The 24,279-nt window shown below is 36.6% G+C and overlaps 1 protein-coding gene across 1 annotated transcript in view; it reads left to right on the forward strand.

Moving 5' to 3' along the window:
* Positions 1-24,279, forward strand: part of CACNA2D3 (calcium voltage-gated channel auxiliary subunit alpha2delta 3) — a 437,844-nt gene that overhangs the window by 322,445 nt on the left and 91,120 nt on the right. The window contains exons 17-20 of the mRNA XM_065642557.1: positions 3,474-3,548; positions 16,679-16,762; positions 22,834-22,905; positions 23,137-23,198. Coding sequence (XP_065498629.1) covers positions 3,474-3,548; positions 16,679-16,762; positions 22,834-22,905; positions 23,137-23,198 — 293 coding nt within the window. The remainder of the gene's footprint in view (positions 1-3,473; positions 3,549-16,678; positions 16,763-22,833; positions 22,906-23,136; positions 23,199-24,279) is intronic.

Here is a 24,279-nt window from a genome sequence, read left to right on the forward strand (position 1 = left end):
CTTCTTTATGTCTGAAATGCTTTACTACAGTCTGTTTTATTCACATAAGAAAATTAAATTAATGTTTTCCAGTTAATTTCTAGCAGAATCTTTTTGCAAGAAAAATGAGTACATAGTATCATAGGCAACCTTTACTAAAGAGGCCAGTTGTTGGAATAGTTACATTTTGATGTGTATGTGTAATGAGCATAAATTTGTGTGTCATACTTCCCTCCTAATTGGCTACCATGCTCTCATTTACTGATTTCTGAGGGGGTGGAGGAATAAGCTGACTTGTGAGTTCCTTTGTATATTCCATGTTTTTGTAGATAATTCTAGTTGGGAATAAAAAAAATCCTCCTATGAATTTGAATTCTAATTTGAATACATTAGCAAGTACCAAATTATTTTGTAGATCAATATGCAATAACTGGGAAGTTTAAATTAAATGAGTGTTTGATTAAAATAATGCATAAAATGTTAGCAATAATGTTGATAAGGTGCATTGGAATAATTTCGTGGGACCTGGATCCCACTAAGCTAGATGCTAGGACAGAACGGAAAGCCTGTCCCAAATGCAAAAAAGTTTCCAGTCTATGGGAATAGTCAGCAGATAACAACTTACTGGTATCAGAACATAGTGAACAGAGACAGTGCTGGTCAGGACAAATAACAGAGAACAGCCTCAGCACACTAACCACCAAAGTTAGTTAAACACAGCTTATCTTTTACTTCTGTGTGTGCAGAAACACAGAATTAGTAGAAGGTGGAAGAGAAAGGAGCAAAATTTACTCCTTTGAAAATTTGGAGCGATGGAAACAATCTTTGGAGCAGCCTTCTAAGGAGCTATGGGTAGAACAAATTTCATTTGTAATGAGAAAGAAGAACAACGCTGTAGTAACTGCAGAAATGAAAACCTGGCTGTGCATGGCTGGATAGACAAGACCATATCACAGCATTATTCAGAAGTAATCTGTAAGATTTGGATGTAGTCTGAATACAAGAAACTAGAGAGAGTATGGGGCCTGTATAACAGCTATTGCAGCAGAGTTAGTGTTATTCAGGAAAGGAAAAGACAGGCAGGAAAACTGAAATTTCTGGTTCTGTCATATGGTACTATATTTTTAAAGACATAGTTTTCTGTGGAAGCAATATGTGATCCTCTTTCTGAATATTAGACTTTTTATTTGAAGATACATTTTATATTGCAGGATGTAGTGCAAGAGAGGATGATTACAGGAGGCACCAATATCATGCAATACAGTTAGGTTAGCGAAATCACTTGAGTTATGACTTCCAGTCTCACATACCATAAACATTTCTGAACAGTAAAAAGGCCATGCAATTGCAAGAGCCTAATCACCCCAGGGACCCATTCCTGTAGAGGCAGCATGTGAAATAAAATTTGCACAGGGATATAAAATGATTGGTTAGAAACAGAATTCTGCTGACCTGGAATTCTCTCAGCTTGGATGAGATGGATTTTATGCTGAGGAAGATGAATAATAACAATGAGCTATTTTCAGACGTCATTATCTAGACTAAACTTACCCAGATGTCAGTGACAGTTTCTCGTGAATAAGGTAAGGTTGGATTTAGTAATATTTAGTTTTCATGTGGCATTTTGCAGCAGTTAGAAAAAGATTTTTCATTTATGAATCTGTCATTTAGAGACAGAGTTCAAGATTTAAAATGGTAATAGTGCTGTAAGTGGTAGTATCTCTCATACCAAAGCATTTTAAGTGCAGAGAGTATGCAGTTTCACGTGTTGCACAACACACAAGAAAATACTACCCTTGGAATCTGGGCATACTTCAAACAGGCAAGTATTTTTTTCTTGTGAAGTAAACAACCCACGTTTGTTTCCTTACCTGACTTTCATTGCTTGAATGTCATTCTGCAGTTATCAACACAGACAATTATACTTGACATCTGATACTTAGCCAACAGCTAGTTCACTTGTCATACTATAGTAGGGAAAATATGTCCACTGTTATTATTTTGGTTATCCCTCTTTTACGAAGAGATGCCAAGAACGTATCACCTTCTATTACTTTCACTGAAGTTTATTGCTTTAGGAAAACTGCTAATTTATGAAACGATCTATATGGCAGATACAGTTGACCATATACAATCATTCACAGAGAGACATGGTATAAATCTAGCTGGTATGTTTTCTCAATGACCTTTCCATAATACCGTACGCTGGTTTATATTTCCAGAAAATTACAGAAGCCAACAGACTTGCTGTCCTATGTGCATCTTAGAAATTATTCTGACTTGTTAACCTTGCTCATGTTGCTTTATGCCAGACAAATTCCTAAGGACCTACTTTACCGAAGTATTTAAGACTGTACTGAAGTAAAATTTAAAAAAAAGTCGTTAGTAGTGAGAAATGTAAAGCAAATACCAGAGAAAGATAGTTCTGGGGTCTGGTGGTTTTGCTGGTTGGTGCGTGTTTGTTTTTGTTTGGGTTTTCTGTTTGTTGGTTTGGGGTTCTTTGTTTTTGTTGTTGTTTTTAATATCTCAGTGCATCAAGATGCTTAAATAAAGATACATGGGACGTTATGTTGTGTTACTTCAGAACTGAAGAATAATGGGTGAGAAACTATAGTGAGATATACTCTTTGCATGGGAAAAGTTACATACTGAAGTTGCAGGAAGATTCTACATTAGCAGCACGTTTATGCTAAGGGCTGTTTGAATGACCACATGAATGACTTGAAGGCACATTTATTGCATTCAGTGGGTGCAATCAACTGTGTAATAGGCATATTGCTAAAAGAGTACTACTGTTATTTAAATAAGTACAGTGCCAAATTTGATTACGTATACCGTTAGGCCTCATAAAGCATTTCCTTGCTCTCAGATAATCTCCCATAGTTCCATTTGGTACAAATATGTAATCTAGAAGAGTTTCTTTAGTAGAAATATGCTGCTGTCTGTGGCTCCAGAACTTGAATTAACAGAGAGGGAAAATACCTTTCAGACTGGTATGTAAGTATATGACAAGCCACTGCTTGCTCACTAGAACTGTACATTCAGTTCCATTGATTTAAATGATTCTTTCACAACATCACTTGAACAACTGAAGTAAGCTGAGCCCAGCCACTGCTGGGAATACGTGAATTTACTAAATTCCAGTATCCCTTTGCTTGGCACATGCTATGGTGTGTGCTACATGCTACAGTGCCTCATGTTTATGTGTATATGTAATTCACTTTAAAGCACATAGAAATAAGTGCCCTAGATAGCAAAATGTGTGTGACATTTTAAAATTGTGCTATAGGCTGAATTCATCACAGTGACAGGTTCTCATTTTCACAAAATGTCAAGGATCAGAGCTTTGCAAATGTTATAATGAAATACTATGCGGATAAGGGTTACAAGTGCCAGCTTTAAGCCCTGGATGACTAAATTCTTGCCTGATTTTTTGTGTAAGAATTTACTGGAGACCGTACTAATTAGTATTTCTTTCTCATTTACTCTTACAGTTAGGTATTCATGGATATGCTTTTGCTATTACCAACAATGGATATATTCTGACTCATCCAGAACTTAGACCTCTGGTAAGAATACTATTTACTGATCAGTTTTATCTAGCTACGTATGTTGCATTTGTGGCTTTGTTGGTTTTGTTTGTTTGTTTGTCTTTGGGTTTTGTTGTTGTTGTTTGTTTTGCTGTTGTTTTTGTGTGCGTGTGTGATTTTTGTTGTTTTGGTTTTTTTGTTTGGGGATTTTTTTGTGTTGTGTTTTTTTTTTTCCTGTGAATAATGTAATATTTATTAAAAAATAAATACATCAGAGCAGTTGCTTTATATTGCTTTATAATACATTATAAGTCTTGGTAAATTTACCTCTGGGAACAAAGGTTAGCATGAAAGAAAAAATTGAGGAAAATAAATAGACAAATGGTTACTGCAAAAAATACAGGACTCCATTACTGCAAAATGGCAAAGGCAAAAATTACTATAATTATGTTCATTTTACATTGAAATGAAATGCTGGAATGTTCTATTGCTATGTAATAACCCCTATTTGTCATGTTAAAGTGTTAAAGCTAATTTACTATATGTGTGGAAATTTCAATAAAGCAAATTCTTAAGCAAAGCAGAGGCATAAAGGGATTTTTATATTAAAAGAGAAATAGCAGTAAATTTTACCTTTAGTTTCCCTTATCATCTTGTTTGCATTAATCACAGAGAGAAAGGTAAAAGTGCCTCTTACGCAAATGTTTATCAACTTAACACCCTAGAGAACTGGTACATTCTTGATTGCATCACTGTCTAGGAACAGCACGTGCAAGTGTTCCATCACTATCAAGTCTTTGCAAAGCATCAGTATTAATGATTCCACTGCTGTATACACATGGATGTCATAGTAATGTCCAATTTCAACAATGTTTTAGTAGAAGACAAATATGAATTGGATGGATAATTTAATATACAAATAAAATTACTGAAAAGCATGATTTATTAAGTCATTAGCATATCTGATGTTTTCATTCAGCAAAAGAATTTGTCTTTCTAATATTTGGGCTAGGAATTACGCAGTTAACATTCATATTTGCATTTATTATTTCGCATTTATTTTTTACTGGAGTAGAGCTTATGAAAAGTTCAACAGAACTGAATGGAAAAACATTTTCTCAGTAACTTCACTGTAAAATGGACAGACAATCTAATGGCAAACCAGACATCATAGTATCTTGGAAGGAATTTTAAAATAAATGGTTTAAGGTAATTTTTCGTCTAAAAATATCACTCGTGATTCTGGACTGTAGAATTTCTAACAACCATGGAAAGGAAGAAAATACTGGTAGAGAATTTGGCAAATTATTGACAAATAAGCAAAATAATTCTCAGAAAACAGCTCTTGCAAATTAATCCGTTGTCGTGGTGGTGTGTGTTTGTTTATTTGTTTGTTTTTTCCCTTTCATTCCAGTGGTGAGACACTAGAGCTTATATATCCAGGTATAGACAGCTCAGGCTCTAGTCAGTTAAATTAGCATGCTCCAGGGACTCCTTTTTTTCACCTCTGCACTCCTCACAGATGATTTCTCAGAATTTGTATCTTCTTGTTTTCTGGGAAGTAGGATCTCTGCTACCCAAATATATAAATGTTAGCGAATGAAAAACTTCCAGCCTCAGTAGAAGCAGTTTGCTCTTAGGGAAGACAGAAAACTCTAAATCCATACCTTAGCGTGTCACCTCTCAGTCAAAATGTGTTTTGTCTCTATGAGGTAGTACATGCTTCTCAAGTACTTAACTGTAGGATTTATGAGAGAGATTCACCTGACCTGGACCCATCTGGTCCAGAATCCCATTACCAATATTTCCAACATGAGATTGTTCGGGAGGAAGGTGCAGAAACTGAGTAAGAGGATGCGGACAATCTCACAGCTGTCAGTATAACTTTTAAGAGTTTCAGATCGGCTTCTGCTCATAAACATTTGACTCCGATACTTTAACATTGAGACTTATTAGAGTGGATATTTCTGTTATCCAAACAAACATATTAATTTTTGCCAGTCTGTTCGACTTACAGTAATGATTTTCCATATTGTAACCATTTTATGCACAGTTTTTATTTTGAATTTGATTTTAAAATGTCATTAGAAGTAGGATTTATATTGTGAATATGGAAAACGGAAGCTCATGATCTATTTTTTCTTTTCCATTTCTTACTTTGCGTAGTAATATGTGATTGTTATCTCATTGACTCTTCTCATCACAGTAAGCAACCAATATTTTCAGTCTTGCTTTAATGTTCTATTTCTCTTATTTTTCTGCATTTCAGCATTTTGTTGACATGTTCTCTGTATTTTTCTGACCTCTTATTTATCATCCATTCTGCCATTTTCTTTCCTTTTCTGCCTGAGATTGCCTACTGAGCTATATTTGGTAGCCATAGCAGAGAAGAGGCAGCAATTAGGGACTGTACAAACCTCCTTAGAGCACCTGGATTATATACTAAGATTTTTAATGGACCTTCAGGTCTCTTCTGCTGCATCTTCACTGCCTTATTACCTCAGCTAGCTCATCCACGTCAAGTGACTATTTGTGCAATTTTGCTTTCATCTCACATCGAGCTGCATCATAGACACAATATAAAACTTGCTTAAAAGAGCCAAAGTTACAAGAAAACTGACTAGATCTAAAATTGGACTGTCGGAGCATTCTGTATCTTCTCCTACAGTTTGCTATTTGAACATTTATGTTAGACTAGTTATGTTAATTGTCCCCAGTGGTTAAAACAACAAAGTATGTGTTGTTCTGTTTTAATGTATGCTTTATATATATATATACACATATATACATGTATTTGTGAGAAATGCCAGTGTAGTGAGAGATTATCTTCAAAATTTTTAGTTGTTGCAAAGGAAAATGTGATAGGGAATTGTTTCTAGTTCGATTGGCCACTACCTTCACAGTATTTTTCCTTATCTCTGTATCTATTAAAATGCATGGGATTTTTTTTTATGTCCAGTTTGAAATTGGATATAAATGCGATGTTTTTATGTCGTTCTCCAGTTTTCATAATACCGAAATAATGACTTTGTCCTGATTCCTAAAAATGCTTTCGAAATATTCAGGTATCACAGGTACATGTGACAGCCTATATTTGCAAGTCATAGGAATATATATTTGAAAGTTCCCTATCTATATCACAAGAGCTTGACAACACATGCATTTGATGTGCTGTCCCTTTTTCTCTGGCAAATTAATTCCTTCAAACGTATTAGTATTTATTAATTACAGAATAGATATTTTAATAAATAGAAGGTAATGAAATCCAGGAACAGTGGGTGGCTTTAAGTTAGACTGACAATGGGTGTTATCCTCTTTCCTTGTTTCTGTGGGGGTGGCATGTTTTAATGAGGCAAAAGATGGTTTTCTATTACTATCCTTTGCCTCAGTGTAAATCCTGAAGACACCTGTTTCATTACCTATACAACAGTCTTTCTTTCTAAAATAAAAATGTTGGGCAGTAGCCCATAAGCTGTCAACTACAGGGAACTCATTGTGAGATATTCGTGGTCTGTTCATTTTTTTAGAAGAGTAATTGTCACCTCTGGCTTCTGTCAGGAGTGTGTAAGGGAGTCTGCTGTGGACTGCAGTGGAGATTTTGAGAGTGATTGCTGGCTCGGGCCCTTAGATTAATATTGCAGCCCAAATCCTGATACCATTGTAACTAGTGGCAAAACATTCCATGAAATTTGTGACAGTAAGTATGTGAAAATAGGCATGTGGGACTGGAATTAGATAGTTCACCGAAGATGGTTTCTAAAATTATTTCGGTGGGTTAGACTTTACATTCTAGTTACACCGATTACTGACTTCATCCAAACTGGTTTATATTGCTGTTATATTTTCCTATGGTGATGTAAAGCTAGAATATTACTAGACTTCTGAGTTACTAACCCCAGCGGCCATATCTGTTAGTTCTGAAGCTGACAAACTGCTTTTTAAGAAATTGTCTTATGGGACGCTGAGCAGACAGGCAGGATAGCAAACACTCGCCGAGGAAGAGTGCTTCCTGTTGTACCAGATTTTTATCTTATGCTGACCAGTATATTTAATCATTAAGCTAGCTACATTTTTGTGCTGATTATCCTATTGGGTTTATGTTTAAAAATATTTTTCTTGGAGATTTCCTCTCTCGTTTCTTCTGCTGTTTTTTGAATAAACTTGGCTTTCAGTTAGGATGATGGGTTGCGTGCACATGGGCAGCTGCTGGGAGGAATTGAAGGAAGAAGAGGAAAGTGCTTTGGAGGTTGAAGGCACTTGCAGAGGTTTATGGCAGTTGCTCAAGTCACCCCCAGACTTCCAAGTGGAAGTTTTCATGGGTGGCTGTTGCCATAGAGGGATGGGAAAGAACTTTTGGTTACTTTCTTCTCTAAAAGAGCCATGAGTCTTGACAAACAGCTTAATAAATCATGATAATCAGGGAATAAGGAATCCCTTGGAAATTCCTTTTGGCAAATAGAGATCTCTTGCGAGGCCTTGGCAATTAAAAGATTGAATGTCAATTACCTGAACGTTTGACATCCACAGAAACAGATTTTATCTCCCTTCCTTGACTTGCCCTTTTCTTCCCCAACCCGCCCTAGGCCGTGCCGTCCCTTTCTCCCCGCGCTGCCCGGCTGTCCTGGCCGTGACCTCCCCGGCGCTGCCCACGCGGCTCCCGCGGCCGCCGGCCCGGCCGCCCCCGCGGCTGCCGCGGCTCCGGGCGCTGCTGCGGGCGGGGCGGGCGGGGCCGCCCGTGGCTGCGCTGCGCGGCGGCGGCCAGGAGGGGGCGCCCCAGCACCGCCGAGGGGGGTGCAGGAGGGTCTGCGGTGCAAACCGGAGCCCAGAGGCTCTTCTCAACTGGAATTTAAATGAAAAAAACCCCACCACCTTCGCATCTTTCTGCTGTATTTCAAAGCCTTCATATTAAAAACCCCAGCACACAGTGGATGTTTTAGCTGTTTTTTACATGTTATACGCTTTTTAGGGTGCATTTCCAATCAAAAAATACTCAAGTGCTAATTCAAGAAACTATAACTGATGGTAATGGTTTTTTTTTTTCGCACTATTGCTATACCGCAGCCCTCCTATATGCTGCATTTTGATGAAAAGTCGATATTTTTACAGAGTAGTGTTTTATATTACATGAGAGAATATTTTAAATTGTATGGTGTAATTTTGAATGCTATATTTAGTTTAAACCCAAAACTTACTCTTCAGGGAAAAAAACAAATTGTTTGGGAGCTCAAAAGTGAATTTTGATATTTTCGAGGCAGTAACTTGGTTTCTGGGGCTCCTTACACATGCTTGAAATGTGTACATGAGGACAAAGTTTTTCTCAGCAACAGTTATGTCAGATGTAATTTCTTGCTTTTCAGTATCCCGCCAGCACTTGTAGTGCGCCAGGTGTTACTCCATTAAATTTTAAAATGCAGTGTATATCATGATGACGTTACAGTTTGCCAAAGAAAGGAGATCACTGAATATAAAGGAAGAGGAATAAACAAGCGATATATATTTTTACATACACTAAAAAACAACCACCATATTCCTGTGGGCTGATTGCTTGTTACTGTTGTTGTGAAGTTTGTTAAACGTTGGTGCTAGAGGAAAACTGCCTTCGTTGGAGATTGTAGTGGGATTACAGAGAAATTAAAGAATGTTACTGAAAGATGAGTGTCTGCCGTAGTCATAGATCGACACCTTTGTGAATCTTACCTGGTGTTGGGGGTCTGTGCTGTTGCCTCTCAGTCCTAATATTTGTGTGGTTTTCAATGAATAATAGCAAGATTGCGACTAGATTTTTGTGGAGTCTGTGGCTTTTTTGATTCATAGTTAGCAGTGGAATTTGTATTTTTGTTCGGGGAGTAAAAAGGGATTTTGTTTTCAGTAATTATTACATTCATTTAGGGTAGAATACTCAAAGTTCTCGAAGAAGCAGCTCAAGTTTCTTAATTAAAGAAAATATACATTTAAAGACAAATGCATGTGTTATAGAATCAAATTTCATCTTTTGTTCTGACTCTACTGTTTTTTTGATAAATGTGAGATTAGGAATGTGTTATGATTTATGAATTAATCTAATAACATCCATGATGACTAAGGATTTTGTAACATTTCTGAGTTTAGATCAAAATCCTCTATCTGAGAAGACTTGGGTATATATTTGTACTCTCAGTATAAGCTCTGGGAGGCCAGTAATGGGGATTTTTCAAATGGCTGTATGCGAATGCTCTGTTTATCACTGCAAACCAATTCAATCGATAAATTGCTTTATTTAAAATGAGGCACATTGTTAATTAATTTGATTAGTCTTAATAGGAAAAGGTATACATCGAAATCAAAGCCCATGTATATATCAGAATATTCTCACCGAAATATGTTGGTGGTTTAGCTCCCTAAGTAAGTTACTGTTTTAAACTTAGAATGTTGACTGTCCCGATATATCATATTAAGCTAAAGGACCTGGAATATTTAAAGATTGCTAGATCAGTATCAATTTTTTTGTAACTGTAAATTCTGGGAAAATTTGTTTCTCCTAATATAGAAAAAAAAGAGAAATCTGAATCTCAGGGGAAACTTTAATGCCCCACTTAAGCAGTGTTAGCCTTTCATAAGCAGCAAATCTCATTTCTCTCTGGGGAGTCCCGCCTGGAACGTAAGATAACCTACACTTACCCTTGCTTTATTCAGCGACTCCATAAAACTCTACAGCTGTAGCTGACAGCAGAATATTTAAATGATTTGAACAGTGTAAATGCCTCACGTTCATTTAAATAACTGAAGAATTCAATCACTTGAATGCCAATGATTATTCCTATTGGAGTTTACATTTAAAAAAAGACAGCCCATCTGAATCCCTGTGAGAGCATTAAATTGCTGTCTAATTAGAAGTGCAAAATTACATATATTTAAAAGATAATTAAAGGTTTGAAGGCTGTTGAATAACTGGTTGTACATATAAATGAATCACTGAAAATTTGTTAGCAATATGTGAAGCTTTCTTTTATTCTTTGCTTTCAGCTTTGAAGTTAGGTATAACCGAACTCATGGGTTTAAGTCTGGTACTACTAAGATAAAGGCAGATGTTTTTAATTATTTCTACTCAAACCCCAAATAATTATAAGCAGCTGCCAGTTTTACATAATCCCAAATTATAAGGTCCTGAGAATGCAAATAAAATCCTAAAGAGAGGGGTTGTTTTTTTTCAGTGGAGTAAATCACATACACGTCACATTGCTAACAACTACAATCCACCTGAAAATGTGAGCGTAGCCCATATGCTCTTTATCCAGTCTGTAGGTGACTTAAAGCTGGTTTTTGTATTTGCTTTTACTCACCTTGTACATTTCCATATTTTGTTTCATCATTTTAAACATTACTGTACCATTTGTAATTTAAACATGGTTACAAGTGTAAGTAGAGTGAGTAATTTAAATACACATGGCATGAGAATAATTTTCTTCTATTCCTTTGCTGGAGGGTTCATGGTGCATCTAATTGTTCCTACTTTTTCTCTGCATGGAAACTTAGAATTGCATTATTCTCTTTTCCCTAGGAAATTACATGGCTCCTGTTGTCAGCTTTTCTCTGCAGTATTTCTGCAAATTTTATAGTGTGGCAGTTTTTCACTGCCATCTGGCAAGAAAAATCAGTCTAAAATAACTGGTTTTTACTGCCAACCCAAACCTAGGAACTTCTGGATTAACATCTGAAACAATAGGCTTGTCATTAAAGTCTCTCTTTGGAAAGGGAAGTTGTTCTTCCTATTTTCCTAAGAAAATCAAGATGTTACCTTTTCAAATATTAAAATAAAGAGCTTTGTATGGAAAGCAGCTTTGGTTTTGACTGGACACCTATGAGTGTTCTACAAATTCAAGATTAAATGCAGATCAATAAAATATCATTTGCAGCTGCAGCCTAATGCAGATGATGAAATGGAAGTATCAGAAAAGACAAAACAGAATCATGTGAGCAGGAAAAAAAATCCAAATGAACTAATGAGCTTAAAAGCCAAGCACAAGTGATTTATACTGGGGTAGGATGCTGCTTCACATGTATGCCCAGGCAGAATGTTCTGCAGCGATGTGGCGCTGCGGGTGATGTTATATGAACAGGTGAAGCAGTGAAGGGAATTTTTCACTACTTTTTTTCTTTTTTTTTAATATCAGAGTATGAATCACTCTATTGAAGTGATCTCTTCCTCTGTCTTCTTACAACCTTCCGCTGTATTTTCCATTATCTTTGTCCCATAGTGTTTAAGCATTTTACGATGGAAGCTTTATTTTTTTAATGGGCTAATGTTGAAGGACTTAATCCATAGTTAACAGAATTTAGAATTATTACAATCCTTGCTGAAAAGTAGGGATGAAGTGCCCCCCTCCCCATCCTTTCTGTGCACCTTTACACAGCAGAGTGGCCACAGGGCTCTTTTGGGAGAAGTGCCAGACTCAGGGACATACCCCGCTTTGGAGCCAGGAAAGGAAGCAGCAATATACTCCTGCCTTACTCTGTGCAAAGAAGAGACGTTTGAACGACTGGTGACAGAAACAGAGGATTCTCCTCCTGAGTTGGTGTAAGCTGAGCTTTCACCTTGCACGGTCGCGTCAATAAGGAATGGTGTGACTCGGTAGCAGCTTATGTGAGGGTGGACAGCTGGCAAAGGTCTTGGTATTGGCTATTGTATTGACCAAGTAAGGTCAAGTTCAGTGCAGTTTCCATTCAAACAGCTGCAGTCTTTGCATCATGTCAATCAGAGCTGTACTAGACAATAACTGAGAGGTAACATTAGTGTCCAGCATCTTAGACAAGGGAAGGAGCTGAATGACTGCCTAGACCAGGGAAGTACAGTAGTGACAGTGTATTCAATCTGTGTGTGTTTATTTAAAACTGCATGGAGAAGCATGTAATTTTACTTAATGACGCTTTTCCTCTGATATTTGTTCATTCAACCTTTCCTATCAAACATTGTAGACAAGAATACCTTTACAGGGTGGCTTAATGTAAATTACAGTTTTACCTGCAATTATATTATGTGTTTAAGCTCAACAAAACATATTTGCTTATGTCCAAGTTTGTCTCCTTGAAACAAAAAAACCTGAGATCATTGGCAAGTCCTGCTTAGATTAATAAATTATTCTAATTTTGAAGTACTAATCCAAGAAGATGAAACCCAATCAATTGATGCTGCATTTTAAAATTTAAAGAATTGTTTTGGTTTTTGATTCCTTACTTTTGTACATAGGATAATAGTTTGGAGAGGAAGATCTTTCCTTTGAAGTTATTTTACCTCTCTAGCTTTTATTGTTGTTTAGTGGGTGCTTTCTTGCTATAATAATTTCACATAGATATTTCCACAAGTGTGGCTAAGCAAGTTTGCTAAAATCTATTGACAGTTCCAAGACTGCTGTCACAGCAACTTACTCTCTCCTACCTCCCCATTACCCAGATGGAAAATGTCTGAGAAATTCCAATCACCTTAGACCCAAGGCTTGCAGCTGTTAAGACGTAGCTTGCTCTCTCCATGATCAGATTGCTAAACTCTGACTTTATAAACATGTGGCAGGTCATATTCAATGCAGATGGTTTGGGACTGCTTGTGTAAAAAAAAAAAAAACAAACCCAAACCAGTTAATAATGGCAGATGTAAATTGTTGTATACGGGGTGGAGAAAAAATGTGATTCAGTCTTTAAACAGTACACATCACATGTTGTTTGAATCATCCAGTGCTAAAAGAGTTTGGCCAAACCTCAAATAAAAGACACTGAGTAAGATAAAGCTCATTCTGATTACCAAACAAAATAATTTCCCATGTTCTTTTCACAAACAAAAATATGTTGGATCTATCGTGTGGTTTTGAGCAGACTAGAAGATTCTTGTATTCTAGTCTAGGTATTTTAAATTTTTCAGTGTCTTCTTCTCCGGATTAACTACAATATAATATCACCATACTTTTATTATGGCCAAAGAAGATTAACAGCACACAGTTAAAATCTAGCTCTTTTCCTCATGCACTCAAATCAGACTTATTTGGTAGAGCGCCTGGTTTCTGTCTTTCCCAGTGGGTTCCCTAATAATTTGTTTCAATGCTTTACAGTAATCTTGCAGATGGGTTTGGCTTCAGCCTTCAATCAGCATTTTATACTTCATCCATGAGTCTTAGAGATAAAAAGTTAGATTAATTTTGCTGCCAGACAAAAAGGTATAGATGAGTGCCCTTTAAAAAAGCTGGTGAATTACTTCAGTGTCCATGAATAAGTTTTACTAAGAAATTAGTTAAGCAGTAAAACTAGAAAGAAGCCAGAGAAGAATTGCCAATTGAGCAGTAGTGTTATGAAGTATTTTAAATTTGATCTACTTGCATTTATGTTTTAGGCCCTAGTTACATAAGCACAAAGATATGTACATTTATTACTGGGAATAAGGTAATAACTTAATGAAGATTAGATTTGTAAGCAAAGCTACACAGACGTGCAAATAGTTGCTATTTTTTGATATCTCGTCCTTGCTGGGAGTTGGGGTTTGTTTTCTTTGCCTTCTTTTTCTGCACTGTAACATAAATCTACTCTTCACTTATTGGATTCCTATGTAGGCAATTAAACAGTAGTGCCTAAAGTGTAAGAGCTGAACAAGGGGTTAGGCATCTCAGTACTTTACTAGTTCCTGTCCTAAATGTGTTTAAGAACTTTCAAGTCCTTCGAGTGCTTACAGAGCCTAACCCTTGGTTGAGCATTGGGATTTTGGCTTTGTTTCTGCTTATCTGAAATTTTGAGGCATGAATGCTTCCAATTTTGGCTTTGCTGAAGAACTTTGAATGTTTCATACAGCTCTTCATTTGATTTTGGTTTTGCTCTTTGAGTGCAAGGTGTGGAATCTATATTATTAAAGTAAATACAAACTCCATAATCAATATGATGCAAATATTTTGCTTTGTGTTTGAAGCCTACTTCTGCTGTCAGACATAGAAGATCAACTCCTATTGTCATAAGTAAGGCTTGCACATATGTCTGAGAATGTAGTATAGCTCAGAAGCTCTTCAACATCTGTGAATAAGGATGTAATTAAACATTGGAAGCAGTACAGGAGTTGTTTGCTCTACTCAAATGATCCCAGCTAACTTCTGTGTAACACTTCTGAGCCCTCAGTGTTTCAGAGCTTGACTGTAACCATTTCTTTACTAGAATAACTAAATCAGATCAAAGATTTTCCTGGTTAATTGGTGAAGCCACAAAGGCTAGACATAGTTACTCCTTGTAAAGATTAAAGATAATATTGATATAGCTACAGCCATAATGAAAGACTTACAAAACACAGAAAGCTACAAAAATCAAGCACTGCTAATGAACTGAATGTCATCCTCTCATATTTTATTATTGTGAGATTTAACTATTTTGGCTGCAAATTTTGTACTTCAGAATTTGAGTATAGTTATCTCCTTGGCTATCAGAGCTGTCCCATAGGAAGAATGAATCACAGCACTGAGCTGCTTGAATTCACAGTCTAGTGTATAAGCATGTGCTGAAAGCAGAAATTCTTTACATCTCTCTACCCATCTGTGAAATAGCATTAGCCCAGAAGTAGAAAACCTTGTTGTTACAAGAATGGTGGCTTCTAGCAGAGGGAAGAGAAAAGCACATGAAAGTCCTCTTCAATTGCATCTGCATGAATTCTCAGAACTTAGTCTAAGACTTACACCAACAGAGTTGCTAGGGTTTTTGGTTATTCAAAAGAAGAATGAGAATTGTTTCAGGATTTTTTTTCCCACATAGTTTCCCAAAAGAATAATCTGTAGAAATAGTTGGGAGTATCCAAGTTATTATGAGCAAAAATTAAGGAGTCTCAGAGAAGCCTGTGCTAGAAGAAACCTTACTGTGCTACTAATATCTCAAAATCTCTTTATGATTATGATTCAGTAGTCAATATTTTCTAAAGTTTGTTGTTCTTTGGGAAGTTTTTGTCATGCCGATTTGTAAATACTGTAGTCTACAAAAGCAACTGTGGGATTCGCAAGTGAATCTTTTAGTTTAGAGAGGAAAAAGTCAGGATGGGAATAACCTTCTTAATATTCAGAGAGCAAGATTTTTCTTTGGCCTCTCTAGTCTCTCTGTAATCTGCAGAATGTGAGTGAAAGCTCCTGCACCACTGGCCTCAGTGATGAATTGGCTGTCTCAAGCACTGACAGGTTTGGTTTATGGTATAGTTGGTCCTGGCCTGAGGGAGGAGAATCAACTATATATACTGCCTTGCAGGTATATTTTCTGTCCTTCTGTGATGCTATTGTTGGGGAATCACAAAAGCAATTTGGGGATTTTTCACAGTTTCCCAATGTCTCTTGTCATATTTCATAGAAAGACTTGTGGTTTTCTTTCCCACTTATACACATCATAAAAGAGAAAAGACCAGATTTCACATGATGCTGATCCTCTCACAAATTTAATTGTTTTTGAAATATATGCTTGTAATTTTTCTTAACCAGTTAGATTCTTTATTCACAGTTCTTCCTAAGTTCTTTTTTCTTCTTCCACTGTGCAGTTTTTGTTCTTCCACTAGTAGGCTCTCTGATATTGAATGTTCAGCAGAGGGCAGAATTTCCTACGTTATAAACATCTCAGTGTCAAATCAATTTGTCACTAGAATGTTTGTTTTAAATGTGGAATTTACAGTGTAGCGGTGACTAGTGATAAAAAATATAAACTGTCATTATTAGTGTATTACTTTTCCCCCGTGAAGTTGTAGATAAAATGTGGTATCAGCAAATATTATCACCATACTTCCCAAGACTTGCATCTTATGTTGTTTAAAGGGAAATGGGCAAACATTTTGTTGATAAGTTTATAGTAAATATAACCTCCTGTACAGCTGAAAGAGCTAGTTTGAAACATTTAACATAAACTGCAAGATCAAGGTCTCATGTCTTTTCCATATGGGGAGAAGAAGGTTTGACTTCCCAGCGTGTCCATCAAGAAAAGCTTTGTATCGTGTCGTGAGATCATGGAGGTAATCATGTGTGATGTAGGTTTTTAGTTCACAGACGTGCATCAACACGGTGCACTTTGTATGAATTGTACATACTGTTACGTGTATTGCATACAATCAGCACGCATACAGCAAATTCAAAAAAATCTTCTGATACAAAATTTTTCTGCAAATAAAACAGGATGCGCTGAATATTTCCCTCTTTTTATGCCAGTATGAAGAGGGGAAGAAACGAAGAAAGCCCAACTACAGTAGTGTGGATCTTTCTGAGGTCGAGTGGGAAGACAGAGATGATGTGGTAAGTGACGTGTTTTAAAACCCTGTCAGAAGATGTTTTTGCATCCCGCTACTGTACCTGGAAACTGTTTAAGTAGTCATTAGAGAGGCCACCCGACTGCTCTCAGGAAGGGAAGGACAATAGCCCCTTTTACTTTATTCAGAATTTTATGACTGTTTTGTATTGATTCTCCCTTACATATGCATATACCACAAACACAGACTCTTTGTATCTTTGGTAAAACTCATCACCTTTGCATTCTCCATGCATCCTGTCATGTATTTTTACTGGATCACACATGTAGTGCTAGAGAAGTGAATAGGCTATCTCTTTAGGGCTGGCCCAGACAACTGCTGAAACTTGGAAATAAAGGAATGAGTTTAACTTCTCTTCATGAGATCCCTCGTTCCTTAATGCAAGTAAGGAGAGCTGTTTTCCTTAATGTACAAAATCAAAAAATGACAGATGAATAAACAAAATTGGATTCTTTCACCTCTGTTTAGAGCACAGATTCAGTCGAAACTCCTGATTTCGGACATATGGGTAGCTGCAGAAGCATGCATTCTATGTCTATCAGCTGTTATGCACACAATCCTTTCAGTTAAATTCGTTTTTCAGTGTTCCATCTACTCTGTAGTTCACTCTTCATCTTATTCTTTCTTGCCTTGCAGGCTTAGCCTTTTCTGCAGTACTGTATCAAAAGCTTTCCTTATGTCCATGGCTTAACCTTTGCCTGGTCTTTCTGTTACTTCCTCAATAAATCTAATTTGTTAGGCATGATTCGTTTTGTGTGAATCCATGCTGACTGTCCTTAATTAAATCGTAACTTTCCAGGTGTTCCCCTTTCTGTCCTGTAATTTAGTTTTTCCCATAAGTTCCCTACTGCCAAAGTCACGACTGCATGTCTATATTTTCATAGATGTCTCCTCAATCCCTTCTCAAATATCAGTACTCTGTTAGCTTCTCTCAAGTCCCTCATACCTCTACTTTTCCATAGAGGGTTTGAACATATCCACTGAAGGCTCCCATATTTACTTTGTCATGTCCTTCCGAAATCTGGGATGGATCACGTACAGCTGTCCCTGGAGTCTTGTCAGTCTTCAGATGTACTAATTTCTTGATCCCTGTTCTGACATAAGTCTATATTTTTCTCTTCCCTTAAAAAATATATATCTTGCATTCCTCCCTCTCTCCACCCCCTTTGTGAATAGTGAAACAGTTCATTTATGTTTTAAGGGATGTCTGGTTTATCAGGTGATAGATTGTCCTGATTGTCCTTATCCTCTCTGAGGAGGCCATGTTCCTGCTTAGTTAAAGTTTCATTTTTTTAATGTTTCTTGTATAGCTTTGTGCAGTTTTCTATGCATACACTCTTCAAGGCTTCCTCGTTAGATTTTCATGTACTGTAGCAGTCTTCTGCAATCCCGACAATCGCATTGACTTCATATTTTGTACCTGCCTTTTCTCATCTCTGATCATGTATTACTCAACCATTCCTTTCCAAATGACCTTTTAAATTTTCCTCTCTCCTTTCAAGTGTTATTGTTGTAGCTGAGTACAGCTTTTAAAACATCTTATTTATTTATTTATTTTTTGTGTCTTCAGTGCTTTTTGTTTGTGTTTATTTGGTTGGTTGGTTTGCAAAAAGTTTTATTTCACATTTTGATGATACGTACATTTTACCTCTTTCCCTTTCTCCTGTAAAAGAAGTTTGTTAAAAAGTATTTTTCAATTGTAACATAGAAACAAACAGCCTTTCTGATTGTTTCATCATTTGAAGGAGAAAAGAAGTTAATCTACATTACAAATAGACTAAATTGATCATTACATTTGCAGAAAAGATCCAGGTCCATTGCCCAGTATGTAAGAGTGAAAAAGAGATAAATTATAAGTGAAATTAATTTAGATAAATATTTAATACATAATAGAAAAAAACCCCTGGATATTCTGTTGTAGCTTTGGAGCAGCAATACTCATGTATAATACAGGTGTGTCGTAGTGACTTCCTTGAATGACCCCATCTATCAATGCTGATAATTCACTAGTGCATGCCTGAATAAGCAGGCATTCTTTGATAAATAATCCCCCAATAGATAGGTTTTGTAAAACAGCCTACACATCTGCTGTTTGATGATTAGTGACCAAATGTTTTCTGAAAAAACAGCAGGTTAAATATTGTAGAAAAATGTATTAACATTCCAAATGTTGTCCTAATACCTCAGCAGTGCCACACACAAGTGGAGGCATTCATGCAAGCATGTAAATAGGAAAAAATGCAATTTCAAACAAATAATGTTTTTACAGCTATTTTTAAAAGTAAGCCTCGTATATCATTACAAGTTTTTTATGTTTGTGTGAAATAATATGTACGTAATTTATACCATGTTACTAAGACCTTCAGAAGGGCTAATGGTCAGAAATACTAATAAAAGAATGAAGAAGAAGGAGATATGAAACAAAGTAATATTGGAGCTACAGGCAGAGTCATTATTAGCATTAGAGCTAGAATGTGAATGGAATTTGAAGGAAGTTCTGTAGATTATTGTAATGAAGTCCATCTTTTTATGCAGCTTTTCTGATGTGAAGATCCAAATGAGAGTCCAAAAAGTGCATGTTATTTTTGTTGATCTTATGTAATAGGCAGTTACTTAATATTGTTAATTTTGAGTGAAAATGGTAAGTATTGTGTAGGAGACTTAAAACTTCATCACTTACTGACTTGAGAGCTATGTGTGGCTTTGCCTCACCCAAGGCCTTGGATTTGATGTTCTTGATTTTTTCCAAGCTTGGGTAGTAAACCATTGTTTATTCAACTGTAAAGGGAAAGAATTAACGTATTCAAATAGCTGCTTTTAATAACATAGACTACTACCCGTATATTTTACTGTCATGAGACACTTATATGGAAGCTAATTAAGACATTTTCTTACTTTTTACTGCATACAGAGTGATTTCATACTACAGCAGTGAAACTGGGTTGTTAGCAATTGATTGGAAGATATTTATTTGAAGAAGTAATAGTGTGTATTACTCTGAAGAGATATGAAGAAATAGGTTTTCTCTAGCGATACAATATGGAAAAGGTGGCATAACTAAGGTTAGAATTTTTTTCACCGTGAAATAGAGTTGGTGTAAACATGTATTCATCAGTTTATTTTCCAGGTTGACAGTACCTGCTATCTTGCTGTTACTGCATTTTATTAGAAATAGAAATCTTTAACACCAGTTTATTAAACTAGCACTGTCTTCCAGCAAAGTTTGGGAATATGCACTACCAAAGACAAGAAGTTTCAACTTGGACAGAAACCTTTTTCTTATTAACTCACTTCTTAAAATTCTTTTGTTATAATTTCTAGCTGAATGAAATCTCTCTTTCTGAATTAAAAAGACCATGAATGAATGTTTCGGGGCTTGAAGCCAACTGAGGCAGTACTTATTTTATGCATTTGAGGAGGGAGATGAAACTGCAGAAGAGCCGAGAAACCGGATTACAAAGCCAAGAAATGTAATCACAGCAAGCAAGAAAAAAAAAAAAAAGGAAAGTAGAACTCCAAATCCCACATGCAGACTTGATCTTAAACACTACTGAGAGTTTGGAGGCCCTTTTAGTAAATCTATGACTTGCCTGAGGCTTGTGGGAGAAATGGGTCTTAGACAACTGCAGGCACCAATAGGAGAAAAATGAAAACCATGTTAAAGATAAATGGAACTGTTCTGTAAATGTTCGAAAGTAGATGGTTAATTAAGACCAGCTCTCCAAGTCCAAAACCACAAAACTTAAAATGGGAAAATATTTCCAGAATTGCATATTATGTATTGTTAAAAAAAAAAATCTACAGTAAAATATATGCTTTATTTTATACATGCCTCTAGCTAAAAATTATTCTTTTACACTCACTGACAGAAGAGTAAGACTGTTAATTCAAATCTAGATGCCCCAGAATTAAATTTAAAGAGTTGCAAAGTTTGCAGTTTTGGATAGGTCGGCCATGCTCAGCTTATTTCTGAGAATAAAACCAGATATTTCACTGGCAAGTTTGGGCATTCTCTTTTCACTCCATACTAACTCAGAAAGCTTGCAGAGTGTGTTGATATGACTGTCTTCACAGTTATTCATTAAAATGATTAGATATTAGGAAAAAATTCTTCACAGAAAGGGTTGTCAGGCACTGGCAGAGGCTGCCCAGGGAAGTGGTGGAATCACCATCCCTGGAGGGGTTTAAAAGGCGTTTAGACGAGGTTCTTAGGGACATGGTTTAGTGCTACAGTTAGGTTATGGTTGGACTCGATGATCCTGAGGGTCTCTTCTGACCAGAATGATTCTATGATTCTATGATTCTAAAATCTGACTGAATTGCCCAATTTGGCATGAGGTACGGGAGAACAGGAGGTGTTTATTCAGCGATAACACGATGTCCAAAATTGTGTCCAGATAGATAAGCAATAGAAGAGACATAAAAATGCTCATTTTGTCAATATTATTCTACATTTTGAATATCCCTGAAGAGGGACTGTGAACTGATTAGTGACAGTGAAATTTTCCTATTGTAATGAAATTACAGCTGCAAAAGATTTATAGGTGCTTCTTTCTGCAAATAATCCCACAAGTATAGTAATTGCACTTTGTAATTGAAGATATCCTGAAACAACCGCCTTAAACTTTCTTCATCTGTGCCATTAATTAAGCATATAGGGCAAAAGAAGTAGCTTCTTCCGTTCTTAAATCGAAGAGCATTCAAATAAAATACTTCCATATATGGATGGTATAACTGCTAAACAGTAACTTTCTTATTTCTTCCCTAAAGTCCTGACCTGATAAATAGTCAAATTCAGAACTTTAAGGCTGAGGATTTCTTGAAAACCATGTCTCGTCATCGTTCAGTTTCAGCCCAGAGACCCTGCACTCAGCCTGGCTGTGTCAGGGTAGCGCCTACTCCTTGTTTGGGACACTGCAGGTCATTTTGGCTTATAGACCTGGTGGGCAATAGTTGGGTTTTTTCACTCTTCATCCTCATGGCATGTTCACCTAAGAGAGAGGCTGTGTCAGCGGATGTCCTCTGGGAGGAAGGCTGCTCTTTCCTAGGGAGCAAACAGGTGTGCTAAGGAAAGACTTTTTAGAGGTGACAGGTAAGGGACTTTGCAGCACAGATTTGGGAGCCTGCAGCTCATGTAGAGGCTAGAATAAAGTTACTGAAAAACAGTGTTTGTGGTAACAGATTTAACTTGCAGAGCAGCAGGTAGCTCATTGTGTATAAACCCTTTTTCATTTATTTTCTGTTTTCTCTAGCTGCTTTGAATTTTTTGTTTATCTAGTAATGAAACATGTTTTTGAAGGGGATTTAAAAAGTCTTTTGGATGACTTTGAGAGGGAGAGGTCCAGGCCAATTCTTAAAGCTATGACTGACCTAGGGCTTCCATTACAGAGACAGAATGTATTACCTTGGAAGGGGTACCTGGACACCAGTGGGTGACCAGAGGGAATCACAGAGCACTGCGGCTCTCTGTTCCCCTTGAAACAGGTTACTGATCAAATGGATTGCCATTCTTTTGCTAGTTCTGACTTCTGATGCAGTTAAGATGCAGTTTCTGGTGCTAAATTAGGATGCAGCCCAAGCAGAAGCAGAATGAATAGTGTAGGGTAAGTGGAGTTTTCTCTTTTTTGCTTTGTTATTATAGGTATAATCGTTGATGTGTTTAAACACTGAGCCCGGATCTAACTGCACCTAGATCCAGCTGGGAACCTAGTCCTTATCTTCGTATGCAGTGACTGCAGAACAGTAGTCAGTCAGTTACACTCTTTATCCCACATGAGATCCAGATCCATAAACCGATTTAATTATGAAGAATGCTGAAAGCTCGTATCTTACGTATCTCAGCAACTTGCACAAAGTTGTGTGGCACGAGTCTTGGCCTATAGAGTCAACAATAAAATCTTTAAGGGGGTTGTTCAGTGTGTAGCAGAACTACTGAAAATGAAGAAATGAAGAAAATTAAGTACTGCTTGGACCAAATGAGTGTACCAGAGAACTCAGAGTTGAAAGAATTACAGAAAATGCAAATATATCAATTGACACACATTTCCTTCATTTCAGCTCCGAAATGCAATGGTGAATCGGAAAACAGGAAAATTCTCCATGGAAGTGAAGAAGACAGTGGACAAAGGGGTACAATGTGTAAAATATTATTAGAACGAAATATAAAGCAAGCAGTTAATTTTTTATCAGTTTTTAAGATTGCCATAATTATGATTCACTGCAGTATATTTTTTTTCACTCACTGAATGTAAACATTGCTTGTAATTTTATCAGTGACTAATCACTTGATCTTTTATACATTTCTTATAGCAGACTAACTTCTTCCCCCCTCCCCTTCTGACTTTCTTGTTCTGAATCTAGAAGCGGGTATTGGTGATGACAAATGACTACTATTATACAGACATCAAGGGTACTCCATTCAGGTAGAGCCGACCATAATAAATGAACATTTCATCAGACTTATTGGTCTTGCATTTGTACAGAGCTTGTGAACGCATTAAAAGCTCATCAGCAAAAGCTGACAATAAAATATCCCTGGACAATGCTGAAAATAGCAAGGAAAAGGACCTTACCAGCATTCCTTTCAGCTTTTCCAAGGATGGAAAATTTGTGCAAACTCACCCAGGCAAAGTCTCAGTGTTTGTCATGGCTTATGTTTCATTAAAAAAATATTCAGTTGAGGTTTACATTGAACGAAAGGCTTTCGCAAGTACTCAGAGAGCTATAAATACTATAATCCATTTAAGGAACTACATATTGAGTCTCATTTTGATTTTTTTCCACAACAAAAATGTAATGTAAAATGAGATAGTATTTCACTTCCAATTTGAGGTTTGGATATTTTGTTTCTCTGAACTACCTTCAGTGTATTTGTATAACTAAAGCTGAGTAAGTCATCCATGTTATTTTGGCATGCATCTTAGGAGGGGAAAAAAAAAAAGAAAAGAAAAGAAAGATAGGAAGTCACTTTAAAAATGCTCATATTTGAATTAATAATAATCTACTAATGAAAAAACATTAACTGTACCTCACGCTTAAAGCAGGAGGCTGGTAGTTGCAATACTCAACTGAAATTTTCTTCAATGGAACCATTTAATAGAACTTGAGCTACATTTCCACATAGAGAAAATATAGGTACATTTCTCTGATCTCTAATGCATGTGTTTATTCTTGTTAAAATTCACACACAGGTGGTAAAATTCAGTGGTTGGTTGGTTTGTTTGTTTTCTGTGGCACTGTCATTCTTGCCCTATTTAGTAAACAGATACGGGGCTACATATATGCATGGAGTGTGAGTTCTGTTTCTTAGGACAGAAATACAGTAGGAAAACTGTCTTGCCTTTTTCAGCATGGTCTATCTCTCGTTTTGATGGGTAGGAGTATAGATTCAGGAAGACAGCAGAGGCAACCTTTGTTAAAGTGAACACTGATAGTGTCAAAGATGTTTACTGCTCAGCCTGTTTCCAGATTGAGCTGTTGATTGCAGCATGTGTGCTCTTGGAG

The sequence above is a fragment of the Caloenas nicobarica genome, chromosome 11 (assembly GCF_036013445.1).
Source record: "Caloenas nicobarica isolate bCalNic1 chromosome 11, bCalNic1.hap1, whole genome shotgun sequence".
Lineage (NCBI taxonomy): Eukaryota > Metazoa > Chordata > Aves > Columbiformes > Columbidae > Caloenas > Caloenas nicobarica.